The 15337-nt window shown below is 57.9% G+C and overlaps 1 protein-coding gene across 1 annotated transcript in view; it reads left to right on the top strand.

Moving 5' to 3' along the window:
- LRRC75A (leucine rich repeat containing 75A) overlaps positions 1–15337 on the top strand; it is a 35395-nt gene that overhangs the window by 17943 nt on the left and 2115 nt on the right. The window contains exons 2-3 of the mRNA XM_067715178.1: positions 5997–6125; positions 13368–13483. Coding sequence (XP_067571279.1) covers positions 5997–6125; positions 13368–13483 — 245 coding nt within the window. The remainder of the gene's footprint in view (positions 1–5996; positions 6126–13367; positions 13484–15337) is intronic.

Genomic DNA, 15337 nt, shown 5'->3' with positions numbered 1-15337 from the left:
CAGCTCCAGGGAAGGGCTGAGCGGTGGCCCTGAACGCTATCGCAGTCCCAAAGACGTGCAAATCTGTGTTCAGACTGAATGCAAATGGCCAAATTTTATCATCGATAGAGTGCCTTTAACAATTAAAAAAAAACCCCACAAATTAAAACAATAAGAGCAGTGACCTGGATCTAAAATCTCTGATTATACCCATAAAGGCCAAGAAGAGGAGAGGCTGGCAGTCAGGCAAGTGTCAAAATTCCCCGCTGACCCTCCACCCCAAGCGCTGCCGAGGTCCTGGGGGCCCCCTCTGAAGCTGCCCGGGGTCCCCACGGTGCCAGCTCACTAGTTCGGGGCCAGCCCCCGAGATTGATATCGCTTCTGCTCCCAGACACCAGAGACGAGCTGTGGGCATGGGCGGAGCTTCCTCTCCCAGACCCCCCCCCCACCCCGCTCCACCGCCAAAACCACACCCGCATCAACAGGGAGCCTCGCTGAGGGTCGGAGTGACGGGAGAGAGCACAGCAGGGAAGCTGCACCCTCCCCAGGGGCTCCCTGGCTCCTCGCCTGGCTCAGCTTAGCCCCTTTCTCCCAGGGTACCCCATGCTTCTAGCGCTGCGGTTCTCCAGCTGTTTTCGGTATCAAGAGCCCTCTTTATTTTTTCTAATTTAATTGTTTTTGTTTTGTTTCTGGCCATGCTGCGCGGCGTGCGGAACTTCCCCCACCAGGGATCAAACCCACGCCCCCTTGAGCGGAAGCGCAGAGTCTTAACCACTGGACCACCAGGGAAGTCCAAGAGCCCTCTTTATACTTTTTTAACTCTTTTAAATTGAGATATAATTGACCTATAACATTGTTTAAGGCCCACAGTGTATTGACTTGATACATTTATATTGCAATGTGGTTGCAATTGTTGCGTTAGCCAACACCCCTGTCTTGTCCCATAAATATCACTTCTTCTAGTGTTGGTAACAATAGTTTTGTTGTCTTTCATAGTTGTACTGTGTACTGTGGAGACTTCCAGGACTTATTTTTCTTCTGGTTGCAAGTATGTACCTTTAAACACCGTCTCCCATTCCCCTACCCCCCAGCCCCAATCCACTCTGTTTTTCAGAGTTCTTCTTAGGTTCCACATATAAGTGAAATCATGCAGTATTTGTCTTTCTCTGACTTACCTCACTGAGCATAATGTCCTCAAGGTCTATCCACGTTGTTGCAAATGGCAGGGTTTCTTTCTTTCTCGCGGCTGAATAGTATTCCATTGTATATATAGACCACAACTGCTATATCCAGTCTTAGGTTGATGGGCACTTAGGTTGTCGCCGTGTCTTGGCTGTTGTGAATAACGCTGCGGTGAACATGGGAGTGGAGATATCTCTTTAATAGTACGTTTTCATTTCCTTTGGATATATACCCAGAAGTGGGATTGCTGGATTGTATGGTAGTTCTGTTTTTAATTTTTTGAGGAACCTTTATACTCTAAATTATGGAGGACCTCAAAGAGGTTTTCTCTCTGTGGGTCATATCTTATAAATGCTATCTGCTGTGTAAGAAATCAAAACAAAAATATTTTAAAGATTTATTTATGTATTCATTTAAAGTTAATAAGCTTGTAATGCGAAAGAAATTTTTGTGAAAATAACTATATTTTCCAAAAGAAAAAATATAGTGAGAAGAGCGGCATTGTTTCATAGTTGTGTGACTCCCTTTCGTGTGTGGCTGGCTTAGTAGAAGACAGCTGGATTCTCACACGCACTGCTTCTGCATTCGGTGTCTTGCAGTAGGTTGTTCTGGTTGAAGTCTACAAAGAAAATGTAGCATCGTGCTGCTGTGTCACTGGAAAAGAGGCCCTCACAGAGGCCCTGGAAGGGTCTTGAGGACCCCCTTCACACTTTGAGAAATACTGTGAATCTCTGCTCGCTTTTTGGAAAGCCGTACCCCTCACTCTTCCCACTGGAGTGAGTCCCCAAACCTGGTTCTTCAAGCTTCAGTAACACGGGAGCCCCACTTCTTCGAGGTGACACGTGCTTGCCGTTCACCCTCTTGGTCGCAGGCCAGCGACACTGTCCGTGCCAAGCTGCCCAGAGCAGTGACTCGGGCTGGTGTTCCCAGGTTTTCTGATCGGGGACGGACCACACGCACAGGTCCCAGAGATAGTACCATTTAGATTCGCAATGAGGAATCCAGGAGTCTCCTCGGTGCCTGGTTTTTGCAAGGCAGGCCAGCCCCTCCAAGGCCAAGGCAGTTGCCCGGGGCAGCCTGGAGGAGCCGCACGTGGATTTGGTTCTTCCACCCCCGCATTCCCCCACCCCGACGGGCAGCCAGGGCAGAGCGGAACACTGAGGTCCCCGGTGGGCAGGGTCGGTGGCACTGTCAGTGCAGTCATGACACATTTGTCCCCAGTGTGGGTGACAATGTGGGTGGCTTGGTGGGTGACTCGGAGAGGACACCAAGGACGCCAGACGTGGCCCGAGGCCCTCAGGACACGTGAGGTGTCTGAAAGCCGCACAAGCATTCCGGGGGCCTAGGTGGGGTCGAAGTAAAGGAGTAAAGCGATAGATAAAAGTGCAGCAGCGTCTGTCGGGCCCCCATCTGGGTCTCCCTGTTGCAGCTTCTTGTAACCCGGAGCCCTGGGACCTCCGGGAGCCCCACCCCAGCTGGAATTCACAGGGCGGGCGGTGGCCATGACTCACACGTAACTTACCCAGAGCACGGGAGCAGAGCCACATCTGCCTTCCTGGGGAGACCCCCTCCCTACCCCTTCCCTTCCTCCCACCCTCTGCCCCCTCCCCAGCCACAATTCCATGACCCCAGACAACAGCAGCAGCATGGAGAGAGGGACCCACTGTCAGCAGGCTGGGCGCCCAGACTGACAGGGAGGGTGGGGACATGCAGGGCGGGACGTGGCAGGGGGCCGGGGTGGGGGTGGGGCTGGGGAAGGACAGTTTACATCTTCCCACACCTGCCCCAGCGTCCTGGGTTAGCAGCTAGGGTTTTCTTGGTCCTTCCAGGATGGGATGGCCTCTACTGGCCTGGGAAGGAGGGGAGTGGGAAGACGGGGCAGGGCTGGTAGGAACCCAAGAAACCCAAGCAGCCATCCAGTCCCAGGGTTTCAAACTTCTCTGACAACAGAACTACTTTAAAAAACAGAAACAAACAAACAGAAACCCTGAAGGGCAGCCAGAGAGCTGTTCTGCGGAGAGCTGGGCCCAAAGCCTTGGGCCTCTCTCCATCATCATCAGCCCCAAGGTCTTGGGACACGGCTCAGTAACTACGAGTGTGGTCCGTTTGCCCATTTCACAGATGGGGAAATGGACCCCAGGGGGGAAGAGGTCTCTCGTCCACGTATTGACAGCCTGAATTCCGCTTCCTATATTCCCAGCCTCTCCTACCACACAGAGGGCAGCGCCGGAGTCTGCACTTTGCTTGGTGACAATTAGCGTCCCCGCGGCCTCGGCACGCCCTGCTGACCGTGAGGCCGGTGTGGTCTGTGCGCCAGGCTCCCTGTCCTGCCCCGACTCCCGGGCTTTTCTAGAGAGAGAGAGAGGTCGTGGCTTTTGTCACGTTCTCAAATGGGCCTGGTATCCAAAAAGAGGCTAAGAACCTCTGTACGTGGCGGGGCGTGGCGGGGGGGGGGGGGCACCGAAGGGGGAGGGGCGCTCAGCTGGTGATTCTCTTCCCTGCGGAGGCGTTACCCTGTGTTACTAGGTTTATGTCCCTCGCCCACCTGTGACGCGGGGTCACCATCCCCATTTTACATACGAGGAGGCTGAGACGCAGTGACACAGGTAGCGTGCCCCGGATGCCTCCCGAGAGGCTGAGGGGCCGGACAAGCAGGGTGGGGACAGGTCCACGGCAGGATTGGACCTGTCCGCAGCCTGATCCGACGCCTCCCTCACCGCGTCCACGCCAGACCGTGTCAATTATCTCCGCAGCCAGAGAACCTGGCGCCGGGCACGGCTGCTGCCTCTGACGCTCGTTCCTGCGGAACAGAAACAGCCCAAGGCTGGCCCCTCGTGTCCTCGATGGCACTCGAGACCCATTTCTTCCAACAGGGAGGTGGAGGCAGAGGTCCCGGAACCATTGCGGGGGGGGAACCCCGCTAGGACCTGGACTCGCGAGGCTCCCCATGGGACAGAGAGCACGGCCCTTCCAGATACCCCAGCAAAGCCCTTTCTCTCTTCGCTCTTAGAAATGTCAGCGGCCAAACCACAGGGCAGCATCCCCGCCCTCCAGCCTGCTTGCTGCCCAGCTCACCCCAGGGGTGGACAAGGCAGATCCTCCCAAGACAGGCCCTAGGCCCACGTGGAAGCCCGCCCCTACCATTCCTGAAATTCTTTTTTTTTTTTTTAACATCTTTATTACATGCAATTTATTTTTCTTTCTGTGTTACTGAGATATAATTGACTTGGCACTGAGGTTAAGGTGTATAGCATAATTACTTGACTTACAAATATTGCAAAATAATTACCACAATAAGTTTAGTTAACATTCATCACCTCATATAGTTTGAAAACATGTTTTCTTCCTTGTGATGAGAATTTTTAGAATCTACTCTCCTCACAACTCTCAAATATACCACACAGCTGTGCTAACTATAGTCACCAGGCGTACATTCCATTCCTGAAATTCTGACGGTTGGTTAAAAACAGAGTCAGCTGCTCTGAGCCTTAGCTTCTTCATCTGTAAATTGGGAATAACGAAACCCAGCCTACTTGCTTTCGGGGATTTCTAAGAATCACATGGGGAAGGTATTTAGAAAAGTTCAGGATAACTCACCGAAATGACAAGGGAGCAAACCCCGGCTGGGACTCACCTGTCACCACACATTCCTGTCCGCAGGTCGCTGGACCATGGCAACCCGGGCTGGGAGCCTGCCTTCTCTGGGCGGTGATGGGGCAGCTCCACATACGGCTTGGGGGCCCAGGGGACCTAGGGTGGGGCAGTCCTCAGATGGGAATGTCCTCGTTCCTTTCTGCTCTGTGCAAGGGACCAAGCTAGGAGGGAACCTCAGCTCCCGCCAAGGACAACAGAAACTGGAGAGGGGGTTTGAGAAGAGTCAGAAGCCATACCCAAGCTCTTCCACAGACAGAGGGCACAACGTGTAGTACAACACCCTGGGGTAGAAAACCATCTTTCTTTACTTCTCTAAAGCAATTAACCCTGTTTCAAGCCCCCGCCAGCTTGGCTGGTGGGAAATTCAAGCTTAGCCGTGCCTGGGGGGCCTGCCCCTTTCCTGGGGTTGGACAAGAATCTTCGGGTCTTGTACAGTCCAGAACATTTGGAGCGAGGCCCCGGGGATTAGGACCCAGACCGGTCACTGCTCTTGGCCAAGCCCGTGGGGTCTCTTGCTGGTGGACAGGGGTCTCTGCAGATGCTCCCAGCCCTTGCCCCTCCCCAGGCTTGGGGAACCTCTGCCCCAGAGGTTTCTGCCATGGCCCCCGCCCACCCCGTGCCCCTTGCCTCTGTGCTCCCGCCCCTCCTGTTACGAGGACTGCACTTGACACCCTTTCTTAGGGGGAGGGCTGGTGGGTTTTCTTCTGGGTGCCTAGCAGCTTCTCCTTTTAACCCCACAACTCAGAGACCCAGCCCCCCAAGGCAAAGGAACACCAAGGCGGGGTCCTTAACAGAAGGAGCAGTAAAAATGACCTCAGAAGCAAAAAGAAAGCAAATAAATATCAATTCAATACGTGGTCCTGTCACAAAGCACGGGAGTTTTACTAGCACGCCGTTTCCAAATTTCGTGGAGAAGCAGCCACCAGCGCTGTGGCCCACAACCCTTGGCTTCATCCTCGGGGGGAACTGGAGAGACAAAGGCTGGGGGGCTATCTGGGGAGGGCCGCCTCTGCAGGGGCTTGTCTGGCCCCCGGGCGAATTTCTGTAAATGCTTCCGTGTGGGATGGGAAACCTCTTTGGAGGGGTCTCCTCCCTGGCCAGGGGGTACTCTGGGCATGTTGGGCGGGGCTCCAGGGTAAGGTGGGGCCTCGCTGACCTCTGGGCATCCTTCCCTCTTGCAGGACCTAGGCATGGAGTCGACCTCGCTGGACGACGTCCTGTACCGCTACGCCAGCTTCAGGAACCTGGTGGACCCCATCACACACGACCTCATCATCAGCCTGGCACGCTACATCCACTGTCCCAAGCCGGTAGGGTGGCCGTGGTCTGAGCCAGCGAGCGCCAGGGTGTAAGGGGGGAGCTTCCTGGGCGGAGCAGCCCGGTGCCCGAGGGGGGCAGGTCACCCTGCCCTGAGGCCCAGCATTCACGGCGGAGGCTGCGTACCAGCACCATCAGCGCTGGCCTCGTTTGGCCCATGGGCTGCAGTAAATCTGGATTCATTGTCAACATGTAAACCTCAGAGTATTTCACACAATCCCCATATTAGCTGCTCTTGAAAAATGGGAAGCTCCTCATTTCTACAGGCCTGGAGCTGAGTAGCCACCCCTGTTACATGGGGTCAGAGCCGCCAGGTACGGTTGTGTAGGCTGTACCCTGAACAAAGATGTGTACACAGAGGTGGCAGGGGTCGGGGAGACAGGAGACAGCTTGGTCCAGCCCTCTCTCTGCCCACCAGCCGGGGGCACGGGTGCAAGACTGTGTCCACCTAGAGATGGGCTTTGTCTTCTTTGCACAAAGGTGCTGTGTAAGCAAATGTAGCCATGGCCCTACATGCCGCTCTGTTTGCTGCAGTCCCCGCTATGCCCACTTGTCCTCCTCTCTGAGGCCAAGTGTCATTTTACACCCACCCACTTCACTCCTCTCCACTTCCTGCCTGGCTCCGAGGCTCTCCAGGCTCCACGGGCGCTGCCCAGCCCCTCTGGGTCTGGGGGATCTGCCCCTCTTCCCTCTGGCTCCACAGTCCAGGCTGGGACCCAGGCAGGGACAGGAGGGCCAGGGCAGGGCAGCTCCACACTTGGGCTTTTCTCTCTGTTTTGGTTTCTTCTCTCCCATCCCTCAATTTCCAGCAGCTTCCAAGAGATGCACTTCCTTGCAGCAGGAAGGAAGGGGCAGGAAGCAAGAGCAGGATGGAGGAGTGCCTGGGGCGGCCTCCACTTCACAGCAGGACCTAGGATCAGGGCGAGAGGCGGTTCCCAAGCCCACGCCGCACCTGGCCCGGGCGCCCAGGGCTGGAACCTTGCTCTGGGGTGGTACCTCCATCTGGGGCTTTGTCTAGGGCCTTCTCTCTGGCTTCTCTCTGGACTGCCTGGTGTCAAGACTTCAAGGTGGGGGGCTGGCCACGGAGGGCTGGGAGCCCGTCGGGGCAGGTGTGGGGTGGGTTGGTGGAGGGATACAGCAAGAGGCAGGGGTGCTGGGCTCAGACGTGTGACAGTAATGAGTGTCGGCAGACTGGGCGCCCCAAGGCCTGGGGTCGAGGGGCTGGTGCAGGAGCCACGGGGGACCGGCTGCAGCTGGAACTGCCCGCTTCTCATTCAGGGTATACCTGGCTCTCCTGGGGAGCTGAGACCAGGCCGTAGGAGGCCCTGTGGGTGCCAGACCCCTGCCCTTTCCAGAGCATGGATTTAGTTGCCCACAGGTGAGAGGAGTGACAGATGACAGGGCACTCAGAGCAGCTCAGTAGGAGAGGACTGTTTTTTATGCTCATCTTAGAGTTGAGGAAGACGAAATACAGGTGATGAAGCGATCTGAGAAAGGTTACGGCCCAGGTGAGAACCCCAGCGTTTGGGCCCCACTGCTGGGCAGGGCAGGCCAGCGCTCAGGTGCTGGATCTCTGGGCCATCAGTGCTCCGTGGGGCTCACAAGGCCTGGGCTGGGCTGGGGAGGAGGGGCCTGTTTGGGGGCAGTTCCAGTGCCCCCCTCCCTCCACGCAGGCGGGTCTGCAGGTGGCCAACTGCCCATGTCGACCCCAGGAAACAGGACAGGGTAAGGGGCTGCGGGCTGAGGCCAAGGGGTCCTGCACTGCCATCTGTCCCTTCCACTGGGGAGGGCTGGAGGGCCATTCATAGGTGGTTTTGCTCAGGCTCCGACATCAAATCGCCACTGACTGGGTGGCTAATAAACAACAGACACTCACCTCTCACAGTTCTGGAGGCTGGAGGGCTGAGACCAGGGTGCCGGCCCGGGCAGGTTCTGGTGAGGACGCTCTTTGTGGTTTGCAGGCGGCCACCTTCTCCTTGTAGCCTCACGTGGCAGAAAGGAGGTGAGCTAGCTCTCTGGTCTCTTCCGATAACCCTCGTGGCCTCATCCAATCCTAATCACCTCCCAAAGGCCCTCCCTCCAGACACCATCACGTCGGGATTGGGGTTCAGCATATGAACTGGGGGCGGAGGGGGGACAAACATTCCGTCCATCGCACAGGTGTAACCTTCTCCGGTCACTTAATTAGCTGAACTTCGTCTTCCTCAACTCGAATGTGGACACAGCCATGCCCTCCCCTATAAAGCTGTCTCCAGAGCTCAGTGAGGTGATTTACAGGAAGCGTGGGCGTGTGCCCGGCACGGCCGAGAGCCTCGTGCCCAGGAGCCGAGGTGTAACCAGTCTGTGGGCACTGACCACGTGCCAGGCAGGGTGCTCAGACTTAGCAGGTCAGTTGTGGGACACAGAAGCAAGAACGTCGCGGCCTCAGGCCCAGCCCCTGTGGACTCAGAGTCTTGGAAATCAACAGGCTGATCGCCAACCCAGATTTCCAGAGGCAGCCAGAGTGGGGTCCACCCCGCTGGAGGCCTAGGGCCTGGCCAGTCCCCTCCCCGTACCCAAGGCCACGTGGCAGGAGAGGCCCTCTGGATGACTCTCCCAGCTGGGGTTGAGGCATGGGTGGGAGATCCTGGCTCTGAGGTCCCCAAGCTGATGATGGGGGTGGCCTCTGCGCGCGCGCACACACACACACACACACACACACACACACCCGGGAGGTTGTAGACTAAAGGGGGGGCGGGGTCTCCCTTAGCTGTGAGAGGGGACGAAGAAAGTAGCCGTTTCTGGTCCAACTCCTGGGGAAGCATCCACAAGACACAGAATCCTTCCCACTGCTAAGACGACCGCCTCGAACGAGTCCTGTCTATTTTCTCAACCTACCAGAAACCCCCTCCTGTAGCCCAGCAGGGTGTGGGCCGAGACCCTAGACAGGGCTGGGTCTGTGCCTGCCTGCAGAAGGGGGAAGAAGCAAAACCCCATCCCGCCCCTGACTGCGTATCAATGAATCCCAAGTCTGTATCTGCAGCCTGGCTTTAGACTCAAAAGTCTCTCCACTCCTGGACATTTCCGCCTGGGTGTCCCTAAATCCCCCAGAACAAATCCCCCTGTCAGCGCGGATCATGTCGCGGGAAGTTTTAGGAACTCCTTCCTTCCCACCCAGCACGTCTGTTCCATCATGTCCACCGTCAGGCTTCCCACCAGCAGACACTAAAATGAGGGTGTATGCTCAGTGATTTGTTGAGGAGCTCTCCCAGAACCACCTTGTGTTTTTTTTCTTCTTTTATATTTTACTGTATTTTCTATTACTGCATAGCAAGGCACCCCAAAGCATGGTGGCTTAAAACAACAGACATTCACCATTGATCCACCTCTGCAGGTCAGGAATTCAGGAGCAGCACAGGCGGGGTTTCTAGTCAGGGGCTCAGGACATTGGCCCAGGCTGCGAGTCGTGGTGGCTCGACGGGGACTGGCAGGGTAGCATGGCTGCTGGTGGGAAGCCTTAGCTCCGAGCCCCGTGGCCGGTCCACAGGACTGCTTGAGCTTCCTCACATCAGGGCAGCTGGCTCGCCCCAGAGGGGGTGATCCCCGAGAGCAAGGGAGAAGCACAGTGTCTTCTATGACCAGCCTCAGACGTCGCATACTGTCCCTGCTGCCGTAGCGTATTGATCACCCAATCAGCCCTAACGCAGTGCGGAAGGAGGCTGCACCCTGCCAGGAGGCCAGCATCCGTGGGGGCCGACTTGGAGGCTGGCTAAAGCAGGGCGAGAGTGAGAAGAGTTAATCCTGGGCCTTTCTGTCCTGCCCTCTAACCTCCCTCCCGTTAGCTGAGTCGCACTGACAGCCAGGAGCAGGAGGGCCGGGTGGTGCCGTCTGTGAGAGCTCAGCCTTCCCAGCACAGAGAGCGGGGTGGGGAGTGAACAAACAGCCCAGCACAGTCTCCGGATCTGGAGCGGCGTCCAGGTGCAGTAAACAGGGCAGTCATGTCTGATGACTGAGTGAGGAAGCCTTGGGTGCAGAGTGGTCAGGGCTGTGCTTGCTACACTTCTTGGGGTGGGGGGTTGAAGACGGCAGGGGAGTCGGAGGGACACGGTGACCCGGCCCGGAGGGGCCTGCAGGTCTGCCGTCGGCCTCTCTCCCAATGGGTCAGTGAGTCCCTCAGGCAGGGTCTTCTCCGAGGCCCGCGGTCAGCGGCACTGGGCCGGTGCCCAGTGTACCCGACTTGCGCCACAGCCCCTCCCTCTCCTTCCTTCTCCACGGGTGGGAGGGAAAGCTGCAGATTCCGCGGCCTGCCTCGAGCCAGGAAGAGGACTTATCCTTCCCGGTGGCAGCCAAGCTTGAAAGAGGCACTAGAACCCCAAACAGCACAGACACCTGCCCCCCTCCCTCTGCTCCACCCAGCCTCACTCCCCGCCCCCTGTACCCACACCTCATGGCTGCCCGGGGCTCCTGAGTTGACTTGTCAGTGTTCAGCCCCCGAGGAGTCTTGTCCCAAGTCGGGACTCCCCCAGGGTCCGCCTCTGGACCGGTCAGCTGTGGCTTGGGAGTGGGGTGTGGTCCCACAAAAGCGCTGCTGGGCCCCGCGGCTTTCCGAATAAGAGGAGAGGGGCCAGCATCCTCCTTCTTCGCCTCCTTCCTCCCCTTCCTTCCTCGTCCTCCACGCTGGGCGACTCCTCTTCCTGCAGGAGGAGGCCTGGAGGGGGCTTCCGACAGTGATGGGGTTGGGAAAACGTAGGTGGGCTTGCTTGAGGCTTTTCTGGTTTGCAAACAATAGAAGCTACTTGAACCAACCTTTGCAAAAGATTCATCCCTCAAGGGCAGAGCAGAGCCCAGGCTCAGAGCGGCTGCGGGGTTTGGATCCTGATGCCATCCTACACGTCCAGTGGCCTGCCACCCCCTCCACTTCTTGGTGCCTCGGTTCCCGCATTTGTCAAGCGGGATTGTAGGGGCCCCTGTTTCATGGGATGGCTATGAGTTAGTGCCCAGCGTATAGTAGGTAATATAACTCGGTAAACGTTAGCTGTGTTTCTTTAGTCCAGACAAGCGGAGGGGCTCTCACTTCCGAGGACATTAGCTCACGTTTGGTCTCAGGTCCGCTGTTAAGTGACCACATCTTCTGTCCCTGTTTAGTAGATGAGGAAACAGGCTCAGGTTGGGGGCCTCGCCCTGCGCGCGGCTGCCCCCTGGTGGCAGTGTCGGCGCACTGCGGCGGCTGCTTTGCCGCCTCTTTTCCTGTTTCTTCCTTCCGGGCCTGGAGGGCGGAGGGAGAGTACGTGGCCCCCGATTTTGGAAGCCCTGCGGGAGGTTAGGTTTAGGGCCAGGAGCTCATTCTTCGGCTTTGGAACGGGTGCTGTGGGAGACTGACCACGTTCTGTCCCGGGTGGTCGCAGGGGTGATGCCGGGCAGACCACCACACCCCACCCGCTGGTCCTTCTTGTCTTTCAAGTGTGTCCACCTGGCAGCACAGGGGAATCACCGGGGGAGCTTTTAAAAGTCCCCGTGCCCGAGCTGCCCACCCATCGCTGCGGGGTGGCCCAGGCAGCAGTGTTGTCTAAAGCTCTGGGTGATTCCAGCATGCAGGGGTCCTGGGTGCAGCCCCTCCCCTTCTCCCTTTGGCCTCCAAAGTTGGCCTTCACCCCGGCCGGCACCGTGACCCTTGGGATACGTTCCAAGCCTTCATGGGATGCCTGAAACCGCAGAGAGCCCCAAACCCTAAGAACACTGTTTTTCCTATACTAAAGGGCAGGTAACATACACAGCGATAATGCGCTGTACAAAGGGATGATCTATGTCCCAGGCGGGAAGGAGCGGGACAGCAGGCAACTTCATCACGCTGCTCAGAATGACGCACAATTGTACACGTCTGAGTTTATTTCTGGAAGTTTCCACTTAATATTTTCGGACCGAGGTTGACCACAGGTAACCTGAAACCTTGGAGGGCCAAACAGCAGATGAGGGGTGGGGGGGACAGCACTAACAGCGTGATGATGATAATGGTAATAATCAAGCCAGCCTTTACTGAGCAGCCACTCTGTGCCAGGCGCCCTGCTGGGCACTGGCCCCCTCACCACATCGCGTTGCTGTCTGCAAGTGGGTTTGCATCCATGCCTGGTACTTCCTGGCCTTGGCCCTTGGCACTGGACCATCTGGTGGGAGCACACGCTCTGGGCCACTCAGTCTCCCAGGCTTCGGGGACTCTTCGTTGAATCGACTCCCCTTGAGACAGAGTTGGAGCCTCTGAAATCTCTCTGCTGCATCCTTTAACCCAGCGTATTTGTTTGCTGGGGCTGCCATGACAAAAATACCACTTAAACAACAGAAATGTATCTCCTCACAGTTCTGGAGGCTGGAAGTCCGAGATCAAGGCGTCAGCAGGGTTGGTTTCTTCCGAGGCGTCTCTCCTTGGCGTGTAGACGACCGTCTCCTCCCTGTGTGCTCATATGGTCTCCCCTCTGTACGTCTGTGTCCTGATCGCGTCTCGTGAGGACACCAGTCGTATAGGGTTAGGGCCCCCCGCAGTGATCTCATTTTACCTTCATTACTCTTTAGAGGCCCAATTTCCAAAGACAGCCACATTCTGGGGTATTGGGGATTAGGACTTCAATTTAAGAACTTGGCGGAGGGACACAATTCAGGCCGTAACACCCAGGGTCTCAAGGTCAGATGCTGATGGGCCAGACAGGTAACGAAGACGAATGAACTGGGCCGGAACCACTTGGCGCCTCATTCTTTTATTTTCCCACCGTTGACGTGGGCAGAAGAGATGTGGTAAAGTATTTCACCGTCCCCTTTGCTGTGTGGAATACGCGAGCAAGGACGTTTGCTTGTGGTTGAATCCCCAGCTTCTAGAGCAAGTGCCCGGCACCTAGGAGGTACCCAGCGGGTATCTGTCAGGCGAGCGAGGGAGTGAGCATGATAAGGTGGCCCTGGGCATCGGGGAGCGGCAGGGACCGTGGCGACCCTGGCTAAGGGGTCAACTGTCAGATCACCTGGAATCCAGACGTCTATAGAAATCTCAGGTTTTTCAGTGATAGCAACGAATTCACAGAAACTAAAACCATCGTGCAGATGAGTTTGCAACCCCTGCTCCCTGCTCAGGGCGGCCACCTTGGGCCCTCACAGCAGGCCTCCCCAGCTCGGCCTGGGGTCCATGCTGGTCCCGCAGAGGCAGGAAGCTGGAGGTGGGGGCCTGGGCTCCCTGCCTGCTCCATCCACTCAGGGACCTGTGGCTTCCTCTGCAGGAGGGCGACGCGCTGGGCGCCATGGAGAAGCTGTGCCGGCAGCTGACCTACCACCTCAGCCCCCATTCCCAGTGGAGGCGCCGCCGCGGGCTGGTGAAGAGGAAGCCACAGGCCTGGTGAGTCGCGGTCACCCGAGGCGGGTCTCCTCCGCCGCCACCCAGCCGCCTCCTACAAGGGCAGCTCAAAGCCAGCTGTGCTGGGCCGGTTGTTGGGGAACAGCACTCCGTCCCGGGGCCGTGGGGGGAGGGCAAGAGCTGCTTGGAGAAGGTGAAGTGAAGGGCTGGGGGCCGGGGGAAAGTGGCAGGCAGGATGGGCATTCCAGGTGGGCAGGAGCCCTGGGAGATGCTGGCGGCTGGGCCCCGCTCTGTGTGGTGGGATCTGGGGGTGCGCGCCCGTTCTGATGCTGGGGGAGGGGGACAAGAGGGGTTTCTGATCCTGGTGCGCTGAATGCGGGCACTCGCCCCACCACCTCCCTCCCCCGAGCCTTCCTGATGTCTCCCAGGGGGACCCAGACCCCAGCCTTGTCCCTGGCGTACAGCAGTGAGGACCCTCAGGGCTCGTGTGGCCCCCTGCACCCTGGGGGCAGAGGGGACACTGGGACACAGGACCTGGGAGCCAGAACAGCACCGCAGAAAGAAGCAGAGGGGAACTGTTGCAAATCACGGAGCGGAGCGGCTGGGGTCCCGAGGCTCTGGCAGGGCCCTGCTGGCGCGCAGGCTCCTCCAGGCCCCACAGACGGCAGGGGAAGGCCAGCCTCCTCGCTGAGCAGAAGAGCTCTGGGCCCCCTTCCCTTCTCCTGGACACCACCCCCCGCCCCCCAGGGCAGGAGAGGAGATGGATCCTCAAGGGCCCTTCCCTGGTGGAGGAAGTCACCAAAGGGGGCACCAGGTGGGCTGAGGGCAGGGACCAAATGCGGGGACAGGGCAGTTCTGTCTGCTTGTGCGCTAGTTCTGGAGGAGGGAAATGCAGGAGGGTACGCTCTGCTGGGACCCAGGGGCCTCCTGTCTCCCCGGCACACAGGGCGCTCAGTCCATTCTTCGTTCAGAAGCCTTACTCTGCTCGGACGCCTCCCCGTCCCGCTGACTGAAACCCACTCAGGCCCAAGTGATGGTCCCCCGCCCGCCCCCGCCCACACACTGGCCTTCCTGCTGGTTCACAGACACGCTGAGCTCTACCAGCCTCAGGGCCTTTGCACTTGTGTTCCCTCCGCTGGGACTCTTACCGAGCTCTTCCCTTGGCCTGTTTTTTCTCCTAAGAGGCCGACAAGGAAGACCAAGCTGTGATCCCAGGGCTGCTGATGGTAACAGGTGCTGCGCCCCCTCTAACTCCCTGTCCTTCCCAGGGTTGGAGCCTCGGGGCTCGCCTGGGGTATCTGGAAGCTGGGAGATCTGGGCCCCCGAGCAAGGGAGCGGGTGAGAAAGAGCAAGGGGTGGCGGGCGGTAGGGAGTGGAAGGGGGTGGACAGCAGCCCACACCAGGCTCGGGGCCCCTGCGCCCTCACCCGCCTGCCGTCCCGAGGGCCCCCCCAAGGACCCTCTGTCTGGTGGGGAAGATGGTCTTGAAGGAGGGGCTTCCGAGATCTGTGGCACTCGTGGGGGAGCAGGGAGCTCGGCCCTTCGCCGCCCTCCTGCACAGGGCGCCGTTCTGACTGCGTTTATTATTTCACATGACAACCCTGTGGTACCCAGTTGGCTTCATTTCTCAGGCAAATAACAGGCGCAGAGGTTAAGGAACTAACTAAAGGTCGCATGAGGGACGAAGCCCGCCTGCCGCAACTAAAGATCCTGCGTGCCGCAACTAAGACCCGGTGCAGCCAAAATAAAAAAATAAAAAAAAAAAAGCAGGAAGGAAGGAGTCCAGTGCAGACCCCGGCGTTGGCCCCAGAATGTCCCCTTAGTCACTGCAGAAACACTTGGGCCTTGCCCTGTGATCCCCAGGCTCTGCCCGCTGGGCGGCCAGGCTGAGATGTGG

Source organism: Pseudorca crassidens, chromosome 19 (genome assembly GCF_039906515.1).
Source record: "Pseudorca crassidens isolate mPseCra1 chromosome 19, mPseCra1.hap1, whole genome shotgun sequence".
Taxonomy (NCBI): Eukaryota; Metazoa; Chordata; class Mammalia; order Artiodactyla; family Delphinidae; genus Pseudorca; species Pseudorca crassidens.
Note: the sequence above shows the minus strand (reverse complement) of the source record. Positions and strands in the feature narration are given on the sequence as shown.